Consider the following 21,129-nt stretch of genomic DNA (forward strand, 5'->3'; position numbering starts at 1 on the left):
ACATCTCAATTGAGAGTCTTCCACAAAGCAAGGAATGTGCCCCTCCACATCAAGTCATGCCATAAAGCACTCTATGGCTATCATGATGTCCAAACATGTGGGTCGACCCTCTAAACAAGTGAAACTCAACTCCAAAAGTGATGAAAGGGAGAGTTCTCAAGGATCCTCCATGTGTCATGTGATGCAGCGGTCCATGCATGCACAAATAGCCGCAAAAATGCCTTGGAAGGTGTGACCAATGCCGTGGGATACATGAGTTACCTTGATAAGTGTGAACTACTTCGAAAAATGTAAGAATTCCCAAAAAGTAGGATTAAGCCACCTGCCCAAGAAGTATCATGCCATGTCATCAAAATCCCCCTATTCATCAATATCAATGAATATAAGTGAATTCCCTTTCTGTGTAAGCTCAAAATATGAGGGCTAGTAAACAAATTCACTAGGAGGCACCCCTGTCAAAATGAGGGGTAAACTCATGTAGGAGCTATAATTTAGACGATCAACATTTTCTAAAGTCTCTTCTGGATTAGAGGAGTTGATTTGGGATTGATTTGTTCTTGCTCTTGTCTAAACGGCTTGACATTCTTCATCAATGGAATAATGTGCTAAATTATATCCCCTTTGTAAGCTTTGAGCCTTGAGGTCATCAAATGTCCAGGGCCCAAGTGAATACATCCCTGTACTCCCTGATCAGGTTCTCTATTTCTTTTCTTTCATTTGCTGAAGTATTCTTTCCCATCGATATGATTTTTGAACTTTCCACTGATCCAATATTGATTTGAATTGTCCTCAAGCTTAACTCCTTTCTTTGTTTGTACATGTCTTGCTTTAAAAACTTTTTCAAAGGACACCTTTAGGAAACTTATTATCCTTCAACTCTATCACTTCAAGATCTTCATCATCTTGACCCTCTTAGTTTATTTGATTTTCTAAAAGCTCTTGCAAATTATTTAGAATGTTGATCATGTAAGCATTGCCATGGAAGATCTGCCAATGCTCATATTTGTCTGGAATAGAGGGCCTAAAGTTGATCTCCATTCTGTTGTCACCAAATACCAACTCATCATATGATTGTAGTGTAGAAGTTGAAACTGCTAATGAATCAACTCTTTCATTTTGTTCTCTTGGGATTGCCTTAATAGAAAATGCCTCGAACAACTCAATGGATTCCCACAATGCATTCCTGTACCTTTTTAAGCTAGTATTTTTTGTAGCAAATTAATTCTTGACTTACATCATAATCAAGTTTGAATCACCAATGACCTTTAATACTTTGATTCCCATCTCTTGCAATTTCAAGGGCTAAGCATAATGCCTCATAATTCAGCAATATTATTTATGTAATCATATCCCAATTAGTGTGAAAAGATTTGAATAGTGTCTTGAGGAGATGTAAACACAATTCCAACTCCTACGCCCGTTCTAGATTGGGTTCCATCAAAGTGCATCTTCCAAGCCTTTTGACCTTTATCTCGAAATACATGTTTAACTATGGGGGCTAATGCATGGGCAAGGACAATAGAACTTCACCATATCGTGCTCCTCACAAATGAATTCATTCATTGGGTCCTTGGGATCTTCAACATGATTCCTCATAGGTGGTTCCTTGTATAAGTCACATAGGTACCTTCACACGTGGGTACAGTGGCATAAAAAAGGTCCATTTGAATACTGCATCCAAGTCTTGTAGCCTATGACCGCTCATATAGTAGGCTTGGCAAGGTTTGACCAAGATGCAAATTGATAAGCACATAGGAGATGCATCCACTGTCACCTCATTGCACTCTGCTTTCACTTAACTCCTAGAATGCCATGGGGGTATCCCAAAACAACACAACTTCACCAAGGCCTTAGAATGACTAGTGCCTATAAACACTCAAAGGGTGAAGGTTAGGAGCTAACGAGAACTAATAAATCTCATCTAATATAAAATTTCTACTGCAGAAAACTCAGACCAGCAAAGAAAATACTCAAGTTGGGAAAGAAATAGCCTTGAGAAAAGTACCAAAATTAAGTATGAAGACCCTTACCAATGTTGGAGATGAAATCCTTGACGATTACCTTTGGTTTGGGCTGGAAATGATGATATACCTTGATGTTATACCAGTGTTGCAGGAATCGCCCCCCAGGATCTGGAGGCAGAACCGCGTCCCGTACGGATTTGCCACCGATCCTTCGGCAGAACCGTGGATCTGAAAATCAGATCCGCGGTTCCACCATTTTTTGGCGATCCCTGGAAATTTGGATCCTTGGGGGCTCGATCCACAGATCTGGAAGGGATCGTTTGCGGATCTGTGGAGGTTTGGGCGTGTATCCACTGGATTGCGAGTCAATCCAAGAGAAGGTGGACGGTTCATACGGTTCCACAAGGTTTTTTTTGTTTTTTGTTTTGGAAATTTCGAACTGTTATGTGAGGAACTAAGCTTTCCGAATTCTCCCAAGGTGCCCCTTGATGTTCCCTAGACGCTTCCTAGATGGTCCCTAATGGTAATGTTAAATTTTTAAAGTAAAAGGATGGAAATGAAAGATAAAGGAGAATGTCACTGAAAGGACGAAAATGAAAGATAAAGGAGAATGTCACTAAAAGGACGAAAATGAAAGATAAAGGAGAATGTCACTTTTACTTAAATTTTTAGCATTACCATGAAATGACTCAGGATGTTTGAGAGTGGTTCTAACCTCATCAGACTTTATATGGAGAAAATAGAATTTCATATGCCATTCAAGATTCAAAAGACTTAATTGTTTTAAGGATCAATGGGATTGTGGCGTTTCATTGGATTATATCATGTGTGAGGGCATGTGATTGGCATTTAATCAGGAGCACCAAGCCCTATATGTACTCTAGTGTTGGTGTTGTTGATCGTTGAACTCCTTTGTCATGGCCTTAGCAATTATGTACCCTTTATTCAAGTCAAAATCATTGATTAGGAATGTTAAGCTTTCTCTACCATATTATAAGGCTTGGATTAAGCTATTTGATCAAAATTAGGCAATGTTGATTAATATCCCTATAGAATTGAAGTAGAGGCAAAGGCTTGACAAGAGAAGAGAAGGAATCTAGATTCTAGATGGTTGATGCTGGAATAATTAATCATTGATGTACAATGGATGTCATATGTATTTTGATTTATGTAAAAATATGCATGTTTTCATGTCTTCTACAACTAATTTAGTATTTTGGATGTTTTTTTCATATATATATATATATATAGTAGACGCTTTGCTTCCTAGATTTTTGGGAAATTATGCTTCCGCGTCCCCGCTTCCAAAGAACGTCCCTGCTTCGTGCGATGTTGTGTTAATACACCTGTAAATCTGCAAGTCTGTGGAAATCTGCAGAAATCAGCAAGAAATGGCACACTTTGGGGCCTCCTACAGGCCCAATAATGATATAGGAACTTATAGCTATTGATTGGAGATGTTAGTACAATAAAGTAGGAAGAAAATGAGCATACTAGCACTCCAATTGACCAAGTTTTTTAAGAGATATTAAAATCTGGAAATTGTGACTTAGTTTTGGGGTCCAATCCCCAAGGACAGAAAAATGGAAGTGTCCCAATTGAGATAGCACTTATTGCAGTTATTAGAACAACTGAAAACACTTCCAAGATGAATAATAATCATTTAAAATGCTTTAGAAATGCAGCTTGGGATTCGAAGGGTTATAATCAACCTTTTACAAATCCCAAGGCAAGGGAGTTTATCAATCTTTGAGACTACAAATGTTGAAGAAAAAAATTGGATTTCTAAAATCACCTTCAAAACCCTCACAATGATGTTAGATGACCATGTAATGCTAGAATAGAGGATTTTAGCTTAGAATAGAATGCACTCGAATAGAATGTGACCCCTTTTCTTCCTATTGGCACGATTATAACAAACTTCGATATCCTACTAGTGGTTAATTTTGATTCCTTCAACTCTTAACTAGAGTTACAATATGAACTCTTTTAGAGTCTTCTTCATCATGATCATGTGGCTAGCCCCTTTTCCATGAATAATGGGGGTTGACGTGGCATTTTCTCAAATTATGGTGGTCAAAACAGGAAGGTCAACTTTTCACTGGCATAACTTTTGCATACAAATTCCACTTGAGGTGATTATTGTGCCATTGGAAAGGTATTTGTGTGTAGAATAGCACTAGAAAGAGCTGTGCTTAAGCATCAAAATTTAACCCCCCCAAAAAATGCCATTTGATGCCTTGAATTGCTTTTGGAAGGTTTCAAACCCCAATTGTCCTAACTGGGTCTCCTTGGTAAAAATGGTTTTGTGAACTGATTCCTCCACTTTTTCCACTCTGAAAGCATCGAGATGAATGGAAAATAATGTAATGATCCAATTCGGATCATGAATTCATAAAAATAAGGACATAATTGTCCTCAGATAAATATGTCTTGGCCTAGGCACTAGATACTACTAGGGATCAAGGTAGGCAGGGTAATCATATCATCTCTATGCTTAACATTTTTCACAAGCTCTCTTACATTTACATCTCATCCATATACATTTACATTCCTGAAATTATGAATAGCTTATCAAATGTCACAATAAAAGGTCTCAATAAAAAGTTCAAAGGAAAAAGTCATGTAAACTTCAATTTAACCAAAGCCAAAAATAAACAATTGAGAGGTAAAAAGCAAAGGAAATGAAAAAAAAATTTCACAAGTTAAATAAAATATCCACCCCCGAAAGTCCTAGATCTGAATTCCCATCTAAAGAAAAAGGGACGAAGAAACTAAAGAAAAATAGCAAAAAATGGGAAGAGAAATGTGTCAAAATAGTGACAATGAATAAAAAAGGGCTCTCTCTTAAAGATTTGCAACAAATAAATGAGGAATCCTAGTAAAAAAGGATTGGTTGGACCATAGACAATTCTAATACATCACTTCATGACTTTGAGGGTTATTTCACAAATTTTCCCTAGTCCGCTTCCACAAATTGCATCACCCTTACCTATTCCTAACCAAGAAAATTAGGAAATACCTGATGTCCTTCTCTAAGGACACATGTAAAGAGGGGTAAGGTTGTATCACCATGGTTCATTTAGGGAAGTCGATAAGATTAACTTATGGAATTTTTGCTAAATTGGATTACCTATGTTATGGTGCCTTACATCTTGTTTGGAGTTTGATTCATCATGATAGGTTGGGGTGTTACACATTGAAGTTTGTGTATTGTATCTTGGGATCCATGTACACTACCTTGAGATCCATGACAACATGGACGCCACGTCATCATAGGGTGTCCAAATTGGCACATCACACACTTGTTAGCATATGGAGCATGCATGAGCCCCTTGGAGAATATTTCCACACGTGTGGGGTAGTTAGAGCAGAATTTTGGTGGTGGTCAGCTTTAGGGGCAATTATCTTTCATTAGAGTGCCCAAAATTCCACCAGATTAGTGCCATTGGATGCAAATTGGACATGGGATATTTGAAATGGAGTCTATTGTCGCCCGAATTGTACAGGCACAATGACAACGCTCAGGACGGGAGCCGTCACTCTAATCCCCGCTCACTCCGTTCTAGCTGTCTCCCAACTACAAACTATGGGGGGTAGTTCCTATGGAATGAAGTGAAGAAAAACAAGTTGAGAATCAACTTACTTGGGAGACACGGATGAGTGGCCTAGCCACTTGGTTGAATTTAAGCAAGATTATTGATTAAATTATATTTTTCTATTATGAGACCAGTGCCTTAATGGAGTCACAAATTCTTGCTTCTTATGAATTAAAACCAAATGACCGGATGGACACTTGCTGCTTGAATGATTGACTAACCTATATGATATGCAAATCCTAGGACCTATGTGAGATGCAATGATCTTGGTAAATTTTAGTTAAATGCCTAGTCTAAGTGTAACATTCCTTTAACTATTTTGAAGTTGGGCTCCAAGGTAGGTTGTGGGAAGGAGGCTAACAGGAAGCAGGCTAGGGCCTGATTAACGATACCTTCTGTTAGGCTTCTATCACCTGATGCCTCCGACATTGCAAAGACTGTGGCTCTGATGACTGCAAGGTCACCGTGTTAACCATCGAAGAGTTGCCGAGGCCCCTCAAGCTAGATAAGAAGGGTTGACCTATGTCTCTATCAACCTAGCTTATGCTAGGAGGTAAATTATTAATGCAAGTCTATATCTAGGATGCTTATGCAAGAGATTATGAGTGAGATTTATCTTGAGTTAAGATTTCCTTAAGTTGTTTAAGTACTTTGATTAGAAACCTTTTAATGGTACTTAACAATAGTGAAATGCAAATCTTAAACAAGATAAATTGCTTATAGATACAAGTGCAAATTTCAACAATATACCAAGATACCAAGATACCCAAGATGACAAATGCTAACAGTAGTTAATCAAGATGTTGGTCACAGATTTATGACAGTGTATATCAACACTACTACTTCAAAAATTCAAATTTACCAATGTATAACAACAGAGCATAAACCACTCCAAATAATAAAAATTACTCAACTCATTGAAGCATAAAATTTCCAATTCAACCGACAATGTAAATTAACTTCTTGAACGCACTTTACGATGGAGTATTCAACAATATTTCAGATCTGATTTTAAGTTTACAATAGTAAGTAAAGACAAATCAACAAGATAAAAACTGCCCAAACTAGATATCTAATACGCCAAAAATAGCAAAATGCACCAAAACTTGAGAATTTCAAGTTTAGGGCTCTAGGTGAGCTTGCCCTAGCTATTTTCAGATATGATATGATTATTACAGCAGTAAATTAATCACAGATCAACAGATTATCCCAGCCAAAAATAGATGCCCAATACTTCTAAAAATAGAATTTTTTGACCAAACTTAAAAAAATTAACTTTCTGAGTTTTTTAGAGAATATGATTCAGAAAATTCAGAATTGATAAACTAATTACAACAGTAAGTTAGTTACAGATCAACAAGCTAAAAACACTGAATATGCTGCTCCAAATGTCTAAAAATAGTAAGTTTTTACCGGGGAATTGAAAATCCAAATGTTTTAGTCCTTATCAATTATATGCTTAAGAAATATTTCAGACTTGAATTTCACAGTTATGCATTAAATCTAGCAAGCTAAAATTTTAGATCTAGGTCAAATTAAGGATGCCCAGGTGGCCAAAATTTGTGGAAAATTAGATTTTGCAATTTTAATCGATTTTGACCAATTAGAATATGATTTTAGGGCCTATAAATTTGTGTTTTAACTGCTGTAATGAAGCTGAAACAAAATGAGGGTTTGGAGGTCAAACGCTAGACCCAAGGCCTTGAAGATCCCACCGTTGAAAATCGTTGAAACATTGGGATTACCTTGCGGCTTGCTAGATATGAATTTTGAGACCTTAATCCTGCAAAACCAACATGTATTTTAGCATGAAATCTCCAGGCTAGGGTTTCAGGTCAATTTTGGGGCAAAAATCCCAAAATTTGGAGAACTAGGACAAGGGAAGCGAATTTGCGGGGATAAATGGGCTAGGATGATAGATTGGATCACAAGGAGGCTAGAAAAGGCCACAAAAGGTGAACACTTGGCCTCAAAAGGTTGGACCCTGGCCTCTCAGGGCTACAACCTGCCCTAAAAGAGCAAAAAAGGTGACGCAAAGGGTAGGGAGGGCTGACGCAGGCCAAGAGAGAGAGACGCTAGGCTTGGAGGAGGTAGATCGGGTCCCGGGAAAGCCAAAAATTGAGATTAGAGCTTACACTCAAGGGCCTAGATCTAGCTCTTCTTCCACTTAACTCCTTGATCTAACCTGAAAAAATGAAAATAGGAACATCCATACCCCAAATATATACAAAATAGATCCAAACCCCAACCCAAGTTAGAAAAAATAAATTACAATTTAAATTTACAATCTTATGTACAAAATATACATGGGTTTTCAAATGGATTTTGAGAAAATAATATTGATAATATTTTTATTTGAAAGAATGGCTAAAACGCTTTAGAAAAATTAATGATCACTATAGCCCAAGCGAAGATTAAATCCACCATATAAAAACTAGAGATCAAAGGAACAATGGTTCTTGCTCATGTTTGTGAACTTAGAGGCCAAGGACTGAAATACCTGCAGGCATATGAATTTATTTCAAAATAATTTGTTAGATCACATGGGGAATCAAACCACCTAAGTTTAGCCCAAAACTATCAATAGTATGGTTCTATCTCTATCTAATGATAAAAACAAATCTTACGAATATTCAACACAACATAGAGATGCCCGTAGTCAGCACATACCACAAATCAATAAGCAAGAACACCTTGAATTGCATTCCAAAGTCTTTTATTATAGTAGCAAAAATAGTTCCCAGCGGGACAATAGCTTACACGATGTTTCAACAACAATTCTAGTCAGAGATCAAGATGACTAGAGACTCAAATGACTCTAATTTATAGATAAATCTTCCAAATGGAAAAATAACAGCCAATTTCTTTGATCCTTGTCAAAATAATCTTGGCCGTTGATAAATAGTTCAAGATCTTTTAATATTGACCTTTGATTTTTTTTATTTTTGAGGAATTTTCGAATCTATCAATTAATCCCATTTTAATTAGCTCAAAATTAATTATTTTGAGTTAATTTCCTTAAAAATTTGACTTTGACTTAACCACCAAGGTCCAAGGGTCCAAATTTTCTTGAAATATACAATATTCCCTTGGTGGAGGACCTTTAAAAATTGATTCTTTCAAGACCTACGAATTTTTTCATTTGGAGAATTTTTTTTCCTAAGACAATTTAATTTGACTTTAATTAATTAATTTTCTGGCTCATGTTTTAATTTTATTTTGCTAGAAAAATTAATTAATTTACACATGAGGGGATTTAATTATTTTTCCAACCCTCTAATACATATGATTTTTCATTTACAAGACTCAAAGAGGGAATACATATTTGTCTTAGACCCTCAAGACACATAACCCATCTGCGACTCAATATGATTTAGTAAACCAAGTGATTTGTAATAAAATAATTAAGCCAATTAGCTTCAATTATTCCTAGACCACTTTTATATCAGACTCGATTAAAACACTAGGACTCACTTGATAATCCGACAATAAATTTCACCCTAACTTTTGGAGTTTAAGCTGGAGGGAAAAAACTTTTCTGATTAGCCGCGTCGAAAAACATAGGTAATCAGTTAGGTTAAAAAACCTCCTAGGATGGGTTTTGTCATCAAATTATAGGTTTACCTAGGTTGTTACATAGACTCAAGGTTTTACGAAGATCATTTACAATATATAACTTGCAAAATGGGATGACCATGACACATGGACTGTTGATATGTGATCCGATCCTTGTTAAAAAAAGTTGGGACTTCCGCTTCCTTGGAACTTTGACAATTTGAGTGCAACAGGGTCTTAAGAGAAATTTGGGTAAAAATTGATCATGTTACTGTTAATTTCCTAAATACCAAATCTAATTTATAGCCCAAGTATTTTTTATAGCCCAGAAATTTATTTAACACAATAAACTATTCTCTAAAATTACTAAATAAAATACATTGGTATTTATAAAATTTGACATAAGAAGCACAAGTAGTAAATCAATCACATAGTAGAAAATATAAACCCTCCATTTTATCATTCACTTTATTTCTCAGAATAAATAAGGGTTCCTTACAAGGAAAATTGCCCATAGAGAAATACAAAAATTCTATAGTAGTTTGAACCTGAGAATTTTGGTTCCCTAAAAATTCCGGATTTGCACCAGCTTTATTACTTATTTATTTTCGTTATCAAGTATAGGATCAATTCAAATATGGGGCCTTACATTCTATGGCTCATAATCTTTTCACAGAGTCTTAGTTTGCTTGATTTGGAGGTATGTAGCCCTAGATATGGGCTTTGGAAGATCGTGGCTTAGCAACTATTGGATCTTGTTCAAAAATGTTATACACATGCAACCTATGGAAATGTCACCTAATACTATATACACCAAGGTGCTCTCCCAATATATTGTATATGAGTTGCAAGCCCTATGCACATGTCCTTTGCCACACAGTTTTTGTCCATGTGGTTACTTCCCACCTTGTGAATTCAGTGTTGGTCACCACACACTATGCCGTGTCCTTGCACCTATTAGAAAATGTAACTAGGTTCGGTCTTCATAATGGTCTTTGTACTTGTATCATTGTATATTTTATGTAAAAGAAAAAAAAACGAAGAAAAAAAAGAAAAGTAATTTTTATTATTATTATTTTATTAGATAAGCATGTTCTTCATGCTTCTAGGATTTGTTGAGTCAAAGAGTCAAAGTCCTATTTGGACCTATTATAAAGAGGAAGGAAAAAGAATTTTTAAATATGTAATTTGGGTCAGAAACCCCTCTAGATGCCAAGACGACCTATCTGTCAAGTCAGCCCTGTGCCAATGGACATGTCAATTCAAACCCCCCTAGACAGTATAAATAGAAGGAGAGTTGAGCTCATTTGGACACACACAATTCACATGATCTGATATGAAATTTCATAGAAGAAAGGAGGGCCGAAATCTGAAAGAAGGGTTTCTTCATGAGCTCGAGTTTGTGGAATTTCTGCCTTGATGTATCTCTTGTTGAAGATTTGTTTTGATGATGAATATGTTGTTGGTCTCTTGTTGTTGATGAATTCGCTTGGAAGGAGGATTTGACTTGGCATCTAGAAGGGTCATGGGGCTTGGATATTTCACTTTGATCTGATTCTATAAGAAGAGATTTTTTCTGGGTTTTCCCCTTGGAGGGGTTTTGCTCTAGCTTGGAGCCTATATCTTGTGTTTCTTGTGTACTGTGATCTTCATGTTTTTACATTTGATAATTGTTTGATGAAGAAGAACATAATTAAATTAATAAGAAGCCAACAAATCTCACAAACAATTATCAAAGAAAGAGAAATCTAATTTAATATGCAAGCCTCCTGATTTCTCAACGGCACCCCTTTGCCAGGTCACCAACCCATTAACCACATGGCAGTGTCACCTGATCGCTTGTCACCATGTGTCACCTATAAAAGATGGGGGCATTTGAAGGTGACCATTATTACAACAATTGGAGCCTTGGGTTCTCAAACCAGCTCTTTTTTTCATATATTTTCTCACTAAACCTGTCTTTTTTCATATATGTTTCTTTTGTTTACATTAAATGTGCATGGAGAATCCTATTGCTATCTCATAGATCACATGCAAGAGATTTTTTTTCGGTTTGTATTTGCATAAATATTCTTTTCTATCTCATGCTTTGAGATCATCTAGTGTTTCCAAACATGCAATTTTCAGTTTTTCTTTTGTTTCTTAATTTTTTTTAAAATATTTTTTTCAAATTCAACACAAATATTTCAAGATATTGTAAAAACATTTTAAAAGAAATTGTTTATCCCCTCCGATCAATTTTAGTGGGGTCACAAGTATTACATCAAGCATGATGCAAAACTTATCTTTGAAACAGTTATAGAGCACTTTGGATGCCATCAATTCCTTCTGATTGTATAAACGGTATCCAAACCAGTTTTATATTTGTATAAATAGGTTTCCAAACAAATTTTATATTCATATACTTTGATGTTGATGCATTCCGTTTGCTATCTTATTATTTTAATTTCTGTTACTAGGAGGCTCTGAACAGATTACAGATAGTAATCGTCAGAGATATGAAGAGGAAATTTCAACATGCCAACAGTTTACATTGGACAAAGAGGGAGACCTTGTTCTACCTCGTAAAAAACACAAACGAGAAACTGGTAAGTATCTACACTTTAACTATATGCCGCTTTTGATTATGCAAGTTTGTTATCATAATTAAACTAATTTGAATTTTTTGTTTTCTATTTGTTTACTTCTTCCCTAACTTGTGTCATGCGTGGTCTTTTCCTTTTAAATCTTTCCTATCGAAGCAGCTTTACAACTAGTAAAATCAATGTTTCTAATGCTTTGAATACTAAAAATTGAAAGGAAATGAAATTTCTTGTCACAATTAGCATATATTTAGTGAGAAAAGCAATTCCCATCTATTGGGAAAGATCTTCATTCCCTTTATTGCTAAGGGAAACGGAATTGAGTTTCTGGAATAGAAACATTACACCTCCAAAATTTGGAAATGGAGAAATGATATATATATATATATATATATATATATATATATATATATATATATATATATATATATATATATATATATTCTCTTTATTCCTAAATTACACAATATGGGGAAATGGGTATGAATTTCCAAAATGGAAACATGCTGAAAACATTGCCCCTTAAAAATTTGGAAATGCGATTATATATATATATATATATATATTTTGAAACTTTGAAAAGAAATACCATGAATAAATGAGCAAGAATATTGAAATGACAAACAATGTTCCGCCATTGCTTATATTGGGATTCTCATCATTATTATCTCCCTTTGACTCATCATCTAGCCTTTGTCTCTACTTCGGTTGCCTAAGGACATCAGTCAATGCCATTCAATTTTGATGAAACTGCTTAGTCCAAGTCTTAAAGTATGGTAGAAAAAACTTAACATGCATAGTCAATGATTTTGGTTTGAGTGAAGGATACATTTTTGCTAAGGCCATGACAAAGTAGTTCAACAATAGCATCACCAATGTCACGGTACATAAAGGGCTTGGTGCTTTTGATTAAATGCCAATTCCACACCCTCATACAGTATATAATCCAATGAAAATGTTGCATTTATACCAACCCTAAAATCGTGAAAACTGTAGTCTGCTGAATTTTCAATGGCTTATAAAATTCTACTTTTTCCATATGAAGTCTGATGAGGTTGGAATCACTATCAAACATCCTGAAACAATTAGAAGTAATGATTAAAATTGAAGTAAATGTTGATGTTTCCATCATCTTTTCAAAAAACTGAGTAAAAAATCAACGAAACCTTTTTGTAAACATGTTATGTGAATGCTGATATAGCTTGGAAACATGTTTCTGGTCATACAAAATGCATTTCCTACACATGGGATGCGTTTGGACAGCCAGAGACATGTTTCAGGGATGTACTACGTGATTTGGCATTTTCTTAACATGCATGGTATGGTCTTATACAACACATTTCCTACAACTTGGCTTTATTGCAGTAGACTTTTAGACATAGGTTCATATTGTTCAATTTGTCAATGATGTCCATGTTAACATAAAAACAATGGCATATAATTAATTTCATCTTGAGAGGGATTAAATTAAAATTTGTAAATATAAAATGGTTTAGTTAACAATCTTTGTACATACATTCTCTTGAAAAGTAATAAATTCCTAAATTCCATAAAAGACTGAAACCTTATTCCATTAAGAAAGTCGATGTCAAATTTCTTATCAGGCTTGTTTATATTTTGAGGCATGGTGTATTTAATGTTTTAATAGGGAAATGGCTATTGAGACCTTGAAGTAAAATGTTTTGGTTATTATAATTTTACAGACAAGTTGTTCTTTTTCAGAACAATATGTTGGGCTGTATATCCTAATTTCATTACCTACAAAAGAATTTTGCTTACATAAAGTTTTTTTGTGATTTGAACTTCTCTCTATTCATAATTTGCTTTGAAAATGGTTTATATTTGGGAATTTCATTTGTTTGCATACGTGTGCATTTTTTTTTAATATAAAACTTTGTAATGTTACAGATAATGGTTATATTTAGAGTCTAAGACACAGAAATGAAAATTAATGCTCACTAATAAAAGTGATGTAATAATATCGTATTTATGTAATTACTAATTATTAATGTGGTTGTTAATGGTTAGTTGTTAATTGGGCAAAATTGTGATTTCTTATTGTTTAAAATGTTTTTTTTAATCCATAAATGGATTTGGCACCCTAAAAAATTGTGGAACTTGAATTTTGCAAATTAAACGTTTAAATTTATTATTTTTAAAATCATTATCAAATTTTAGCAAAATTGGCCTGAAAAATGCCCACCATTTTGTCTACTAGTTAGACTATGATGTTATTAAAATTTGTGAGTTAATACATCCTCTCTCCTACTTTGTAACGAATATTACGCATCTAATGAATTAATTCACACTCTATTAGTGTGTTTTTGTTCATGTCCAATCATGCGTGTAAAAAGTGTCACATGGTATCAGAGCCAGATCTAGGAGAAGTTGAAGAAATAGGTGAAGGAGCTGAGAGCTAGCTGTGACCAGAGAAGTCATTGAGGGACTGCTCACAGACATTGACAGAAGATTTCAAAGACATTTTTTAAAGCTGTGTAAGGAGTCATACAAAGAAGCATTAGAGCTCGTGTGATATTAGGCCTACTTAAGTAGTATACATCGATAATAGCTGTAGAGGAATAACACAAGCCGTGACGGGTTAGAAAGTTCGTGATACTATGTACAGACAGGAAAGTGGGTCATAGCTGCAGTAAGAGCGTAGTTGCAGTAAGAGATTAGAAAAGGTGATATTTGTGAAGGTTGAAGGTTGAGTTGCCGTCGAAAGGTGATATTTGTTAGAAAAAGAAAACGCCACCTGTGTGTGTGGTCATGGGAGCCACCGAATAGATGAGTTGCCACACAGTTTGATAAACTGCCAAAGAAGAGCTACTGAACTGTGAATATAAGCAACTAGAGCTGTTGCTGGATGATAAGTGAGGTGTGTTAGTGATTGTCTTAAAATAAGCTGCCGGGATAAGTTAAAGTCTATCGTCATTTTTAATTGGGGGTCAAAAGAAAAAAGTGTATACATTGAGTGGTTGAATGGATGAGCCATGAAAATGAACCATAGCGTGAAGTCGCCGCTTTGATTACCAAGCCACCACTGTGATAAGTGAAGTGCTTTGACTAGTAAGTTACTGTAGTGATAAGTGAAGGGATTTTATGGTGGAATGCATGGGATTAAGCCGCCCGGTTCATGAGAGAAAGTGCATGACACTACCTTTGGGTTTGGTCTGTGAAAAATAAGTTGGTGCTGGAGAAATTAATTGTATGATGACAGTGCCATGTAGTCGTGGAAATTAAAAATTATCCTCTGTACTTGTTACATGTGCGGCAAAAAAGAGAATCGGATCAGTTTGAAGAAGAATTTAGAGAGCCTATGCCTCGAGTATAAGTAAATTTAATAATTGTTGAGTCTGTAATTCACATTAATTTTGAAGAAAGTGATTTTAAAGAGGGTTTTCTGATTTTCTAGGCCTAGAACAACGTTTTTTTTTTCTATTGGCAAGAAGTTCAAAGTGTGTATATTGTTAACATCTGAAAGTTCTATGCAGAAATTTAAAAATTCTTTGTAGAAACTTGAAAGTTCTATGCAAAAAACTGAATGTACTTGCAGAAAATTAAATGTACTTTGCAGAAAACTGAATTTACTTTGCAGAAAGTTGAATGTACTTTACAGAAAATTGAATGTACTATGTTGTTACAATTAGTTAGAAGCAGAGTTTTTCTTCATAACTTTTCAGAACAACAATTGTAGATAGAACATAAACTTAAGGATCATATGAAAACAACCAAACACAAATATGAGACACTGAGAGTTAGGTCCAATGATGAAGGCAAAACCCACAGGGGGAAAACCCAAATGATTCTTCTTCTATTAGATTTCATCAATTGTTCAACAGAGTACAGAGAGAGAGAATGAGAATGAATAAAGTCACCAATGTTTGATCAACATACAGCTGAAATGTTCTTGCTCTTTGCTGGAAAATTTCCTCCTTCTCTTGATTAGATCTTGTCCTACACACTTGTTCCAACTCTTCCCTTGCTCTTACTCTTCATTTGCTCTCACACTTCTCTTGCACACACTCAACTCTAGCTCTCTTTTTACAATAAACATGTTACTCTCAACTCTCGCTCTTGCTTAAATAGATGAGAAACGAGAGTTACAAAATGAATTCATTCATTGAGCCAACAATAGGAGAATTGAATTCCATGAGGGAGGAGTTACTTGAGGAGAAGTGTCACTCATCCCAAGAATAGAGAGAGAGAGGTACACTTGTCTTGAAGAGTTACAATTCGAACTCGGGAGAGAGAGAGTATTTGGTGGGAGTTACAAATCGAATTGAATGAGGGAGTTACAAGTGCATTTAATGAGGAAGAGTTACACTTTTGTCATACATTGAATTAGTGAGGGAGAGTTACATTCTCTTAAGTATGGAGTTACTATTTTATTCCAAGAGAGAGGTTCAATTTGCCAAGTAAGAGATTCTCAATTTAATTTACTTATTTCATGAGAGAATTCGTTTTTATTAATCTATTAAAGGTGAGTAACCTTGGATTATTTTATAAATAATAGTATCATAATAATAATAATACTAGTAAGGATAAAAATATTAATTCTTGACTTGTATAATCATGATTGATTTGATTTTAAAGTGGATTCCATATGTCGAGATCATCCTTGATCATTTAGACATGACTTTCTATTTTTGTAAAGTCACTTCCAAATTGAGATGTGACTTACTATTTTTGAAAAGTCATATTAGAATTGTTAGAAATGAAATTTTATTATAGGTGGTTCAAACGGAACTGAAAGATATGATTTCTTCTAGGAGAAATCCATCCCTGAGCTGTCAAATTTTAACACTCCCTCTCAGCTAGGGAGGAATTTATTTCTGCATCAAACATCTTTGCTTCCTCTGATATCTTTCATTCATCTCATTTCAACTCTACTTGGTAACATCTATAACAATGAAGTCGCAATTTAAAGAAGAATCATCCACTTGACACAAATTTGTAAAGGAAAGAACCATCACATGTCACATAAACTAAGACTAAACCAATTTTCATCTAAAAAAATAGGTGATAAAACACATACATCACATAGACAAGATTTAAACAAGTCACACAGACAAGAATCAAACACAACCAAGTGTCAAGTGGTGAAACACCTGCATCCTAGACAAGTGACACAGACAAGTCTCACTACACCTATTGGCCAGATAGGTGACTCTTGCCACGTTCCAGACTGTGGGTCGGATGCATATTGAGGCCTACTATTGTTGCGCACACTACACAAGAGGTCTCTCATCCTCAGGAGCTTTCCAGCATCATTCCCTAATCCCGTGAGCTCTGACAGGGGGGAAGGCAACTCAATGTTCTTCGTCAGTTGTGACCACCTCCTGAAAGGGTCATATCCATAAGTCCAAGCTGCTCTCTAAAAACCAAGAACTTCCCTTTTGGTAAAGACTTGGTAAGAATGTCAACTATCTGATCATCAATGAAGATGTGATGGAGCCTCACTGCTCCTCTCTGCACCATATCCCGGATATAGTGATACTTGATCTCAATATGCTTGGACTTGTCATGAAACACAAGATTTTCTGCAAGACAAATCCCACTCTTATTGTCACAATATATAACTGTTGTGTCTGGAACTTGCTCAAATAGTTTCCCAAAAAGCTTTCTCAACCAAATTACCTCACAACTAGCCATGCTAGCAGCAATGTACTCAGCTTCAGTTGTTCTTACTGCAACAAAATTTTGCTTTCTACTCATCTAAGGGATCATGGCAAATCCCAAGCTAAAGCAACGCCCTTAAGTACTCTTTCTATCAGCAGAGTTACCTGCCCAATCAACATTAGTATATCCATGAAGTCTTACATTTTTAGCAGTATATTTCAATCCTAGATTTATAGTTCCATGCAAGTATTTGAGTACATGTTTTGCAACAATTTAGTGTTGATTTGGGGTAGCATCGGATGTGCTCTAGCCATAAAAATTGGTGGAGAGGCTAAAGCACAAGATATCTCCAAGACCCAAAAATGGTTTGGGCAAATTCTAACCGGTTTGGGAGATGTTAAAATAATTAATATTTTTAATGGAGTTCCTAAGTTTAAACTCAGGAAAAATAAAATATTAATGGGTATTAATATAAAACTGGGTTAGAAGGGTCCAAAAGTCATGGATCAAGCCAAATATAATCTTTGCCATTGATTAGAGATTTAATCTCGGCCTTTGATGGACCAATGAGAAAAGTATAAGAGGAGGCTTGAGGGTCAGTTGGAGAACACACCAAAAGAGATCAAGGATTCAATTTTCTGGGGCAGGGTTTGCTGAGGAATCGAGTGAGTGATCTGAGTTGTAGTTGAGGGGCAGTGAATACATAATAAAGGGGAAGAGTTAGTACTGGGAGGATCAGCACAAAACCGGGAGAGGTTGACGCAAAGGCAGCTAGAGGCCATGCAGAGGCAGCCAGTGGCCATGCAGAGGTCGCTAGGAGCTGTGCAGAGCCCAGAGAGGCTGACGTAGGGCCTAGAGGCAGCGCTGGAGGATTTCGTGGGACAGATTGGGAGCTGGAGAGTCGGATAGGGTGATGCAGCCCCTATCAAAGTGACGCAGAGCAGCAGAAGCTGTATTGTTGCTGTGGCATCGTTCATCCGGTGATTTAGTTGGAATACTTGTCTCCGACTGAGAGGTACTATTGCCGAGGGCATTCTATCTTGGGTGAGCCATTTCTGGAACCTAGGTTGTATTCTGAAACTGCATAATAATAAAACCCTCTGAATAGCTGCACTGGTTTTCTTGCATTGGGTTTTTCCTGGGACATTAGTCCAAAAACAACGATGTCACTTATGTGCTTGTTTACTTTCAGTTGATGATTTGTATGTGTTGATACTGTACTTGTATTTATCTTCAGTATTTACATGGTAAATAACTTGTCAACTAATTGAACAAGTAAGAAGAAATAAATTAGATAGTACAGGAAGATTTTCTAATGGATTAAACTTAGAAATTCCAACATCTAGTGGGCATGAAAGGGATCAATCAAATGCTGACTTAAATTGTTTACAACAAAGCATATATTAGGCCTATTGTTTACCAAAAACATCAAAGCACCAATGAGCTGTCTATACTCTGTGGCATTTGCTGGACAGGGTCCTACAACTTTGCCACATAATTTCTTAAAGTTCATTTCCATGGGAGTATGCATGGGCTTACATTCTACCATAACAAATCTTTCAAGAAGCTTAACAATATATTTTCCTTGAGAAAGATAAATTTCATCAGGTATTCGCTAGACCTCTAGTCCCAGAAAGTAATGCATCAAACCAAGGTCTTTCATTTCAAATTCAGAAGCTAACTCCTTCTTACATTGGAGGATAAGAGGTTCTCCTCCTGTCAATAATAAATCATCAACATACAATACCAAAATCAAAGCTATACCTTGGACGATCTTAAAGTAGAGGTTTGGATTTACACTACTTCTTGTGAAACCAAGCTTTATTAGGTAGCTATCAATGCAAGCATACCGAGCTCTTGGAGCTTGCTTCAACCCATATAAGGCTTTCTTCAGTTTGCATACATGAGTTTCCCTATCATCCTCTTCAAAGCCTTGTGGCTGTTCCATAAATACCTCTTCCTTGAGGAAGCCATGCAATAAAGCAGTTTTCACGTCCATTTGGTGAAGAGTCCTGTTGAGTCTTGAAAATGTCATTTATTTCCATTACACTTTCACTACTATGTCCATTATATCCTATGATACCGGATTCGTCCAAACCCCTTGACGAATCGCGAATCGTGCGAATCCGACACGATTCTCGTCGGATTCGTGTCCAAAATTAAGGGCACGTCGTGTCCTTTTGTGACACGTCGTGTCGGTAACGTGCCGCTGAATTCCCAAATCGTGTCTCGATTTTTTTTGCGTGTCCTGTATTTCAGACTCGTTTGCTAGGTTAAAGGGGCGTGTGCTTGGTTGACGGCTCATTATGCAAGACAGTTGGTGCCAAATTGTGTTGTTGCGGCGAGGAGCGGACTCTCAGCGCTGAGCGAGGAGAATCGACCACCCATCGTCCACTAACTTCTAAGTTCTGAGGTAAGTCCACGGTCCACCAGATAACATCATAACGCAGTTCTGAGGGAAGGTCAAGATAACGCAGTTTCATATAAAAATAAATATAATCGATTTTAATTTTTGTGTAACCGGGCGGCGGGAACCCTGTAGCATGGAACACCAGTGAAGCAGAGATTGAAAAACGGATGGAGAAATGTGAGACAAACAGCTCCAAACTTCCCCGCAATCAAACAAATAAATAAGTTTAGGGCCACCAGTTTTGAAATCAACCAGCGGCAGCAAGGGGTTATGACATCAAGAACATTATAATAGGAATCTTGATTTATATTTCAATGTTCGATAGCAGCTGCAAGAATGGAACAAAGTTACAAACCCAAAGAATCTAGCTTATTTTCCTTTGCACTCGCAATTTCTTCAAGTTGACACTTTTTCAAAGCCTACAACGCAAACAAAATCCAATCATCATAATTAAATTATCTCAACGACTGCCTAAAATATGTTTATATTGTTTAAAAAAGGGATAGCTTATATTTATGATGGCATAATCATTACATTTTGAACAATAGGTGAGACAGTTAGACAATACCCACCTCCCAAATCTGTGTGTCTGAGTTCTCTCCAAGAGGATCAAGGTTAGTACGTAAAGTGCCTCCTGGGTAAATCACCGATCCTTTGTAAAGCCCTATGACTGGCAGTGGCAATTTATTTGCGAGCTTTATGAAAAGACAGATTATTAATTCAGGTCTAGCATAATTGCCTTAGCAGTTCTCAACCAGAATTATCTAGTGATGCAACAGTGGAAAGCATAAACAAGTTTGTTTGCTTATTTTTATGCAGGAAAAAGCATACAATATGTAATTTTAATTTAAATAACTTATAAACACACTGCTGTAGGTGCTCTTTCAAATTAGTGTTGATTCTTGTTCATTTCTTTTGCATTTTTAAATTTTTACAGCAGTCAGTTCATTTTTTTTACAGGTTGAGGTAACAGTGTTCATGGCTCAATCAAAGGCAGCAAGGAAGGGCAAGAATGTCATGGGTAGAGATGCCCTTCCTCCCCCAATATCATCAGAGTCTGCTGCAAGTAATGTTGAGGGAAGAGGACTTAAAGACAATGATAAATATCCTTTGTGGAAATGTGTCACAAGCGAAGATGGGCCAAACAACAAGGGAAAAGGAGGAGGCAATGTGCAATGGAAATGCAACTTTTGTAACATTTCTTTCAAAAGCACATATTACCGTGTGAAATCACATTTGTTGGCTATACCTGGTTGTGGGATTGGATCTTGTAAAACTATTACTTCACAAAAGAGAAAAGAATTGGAAAAGGAGGCCAATGTTGGTATGGAACATGTGGCACTGGCTTCAAAATCAAAAGCACCCAAGGGCAAGAATGAAGACCCCCTTCCATTTTT

The 21,129-nt window shown here is 36.0% G+C and overlaps 1 protein-coding gene across 7 annotated transcripts in view; it reads left to right on the plus strand.

Moving 5' to 3' along the window:
• LOC149196642 (uncharacterized) overlaps positions 1 to 21,129 on the plus strand; it is a 169,971-nt gene that overhangs the window by 23,017 nt on the left and 125,825 nt on the right. For all 7 annotated transcript variants that reach the window (XM_089405594.1, XM_089405595.1, XM_089405596.1 and 4 more), the window contains exon 2: positions 11,578 to 11,706. In XM_089405594.1, coding sequence (XP_089261720.1) covers positions 11,578 to 11,706 — 129 coding nt within the window. The remainder of the gene's footprint in view (positions 1 to 11,577; positions 11,707 to 21,129) is intronic.

Source organism: Pinus tabuliformis, chromosome 2_2 (genome assembly GCF_031772625.1).
Source record: "Pinus tabuliformis cultivar Carrire ecotype Pingquan chromosome 2_2, CPIR1, whole genome shotgun sequence".
NCBI lineage: Eukaryota > Viridiplantae > Streptophyta > Pinopsida > Pinales > Pinaceae > Pinus > Pinus tabuliformis.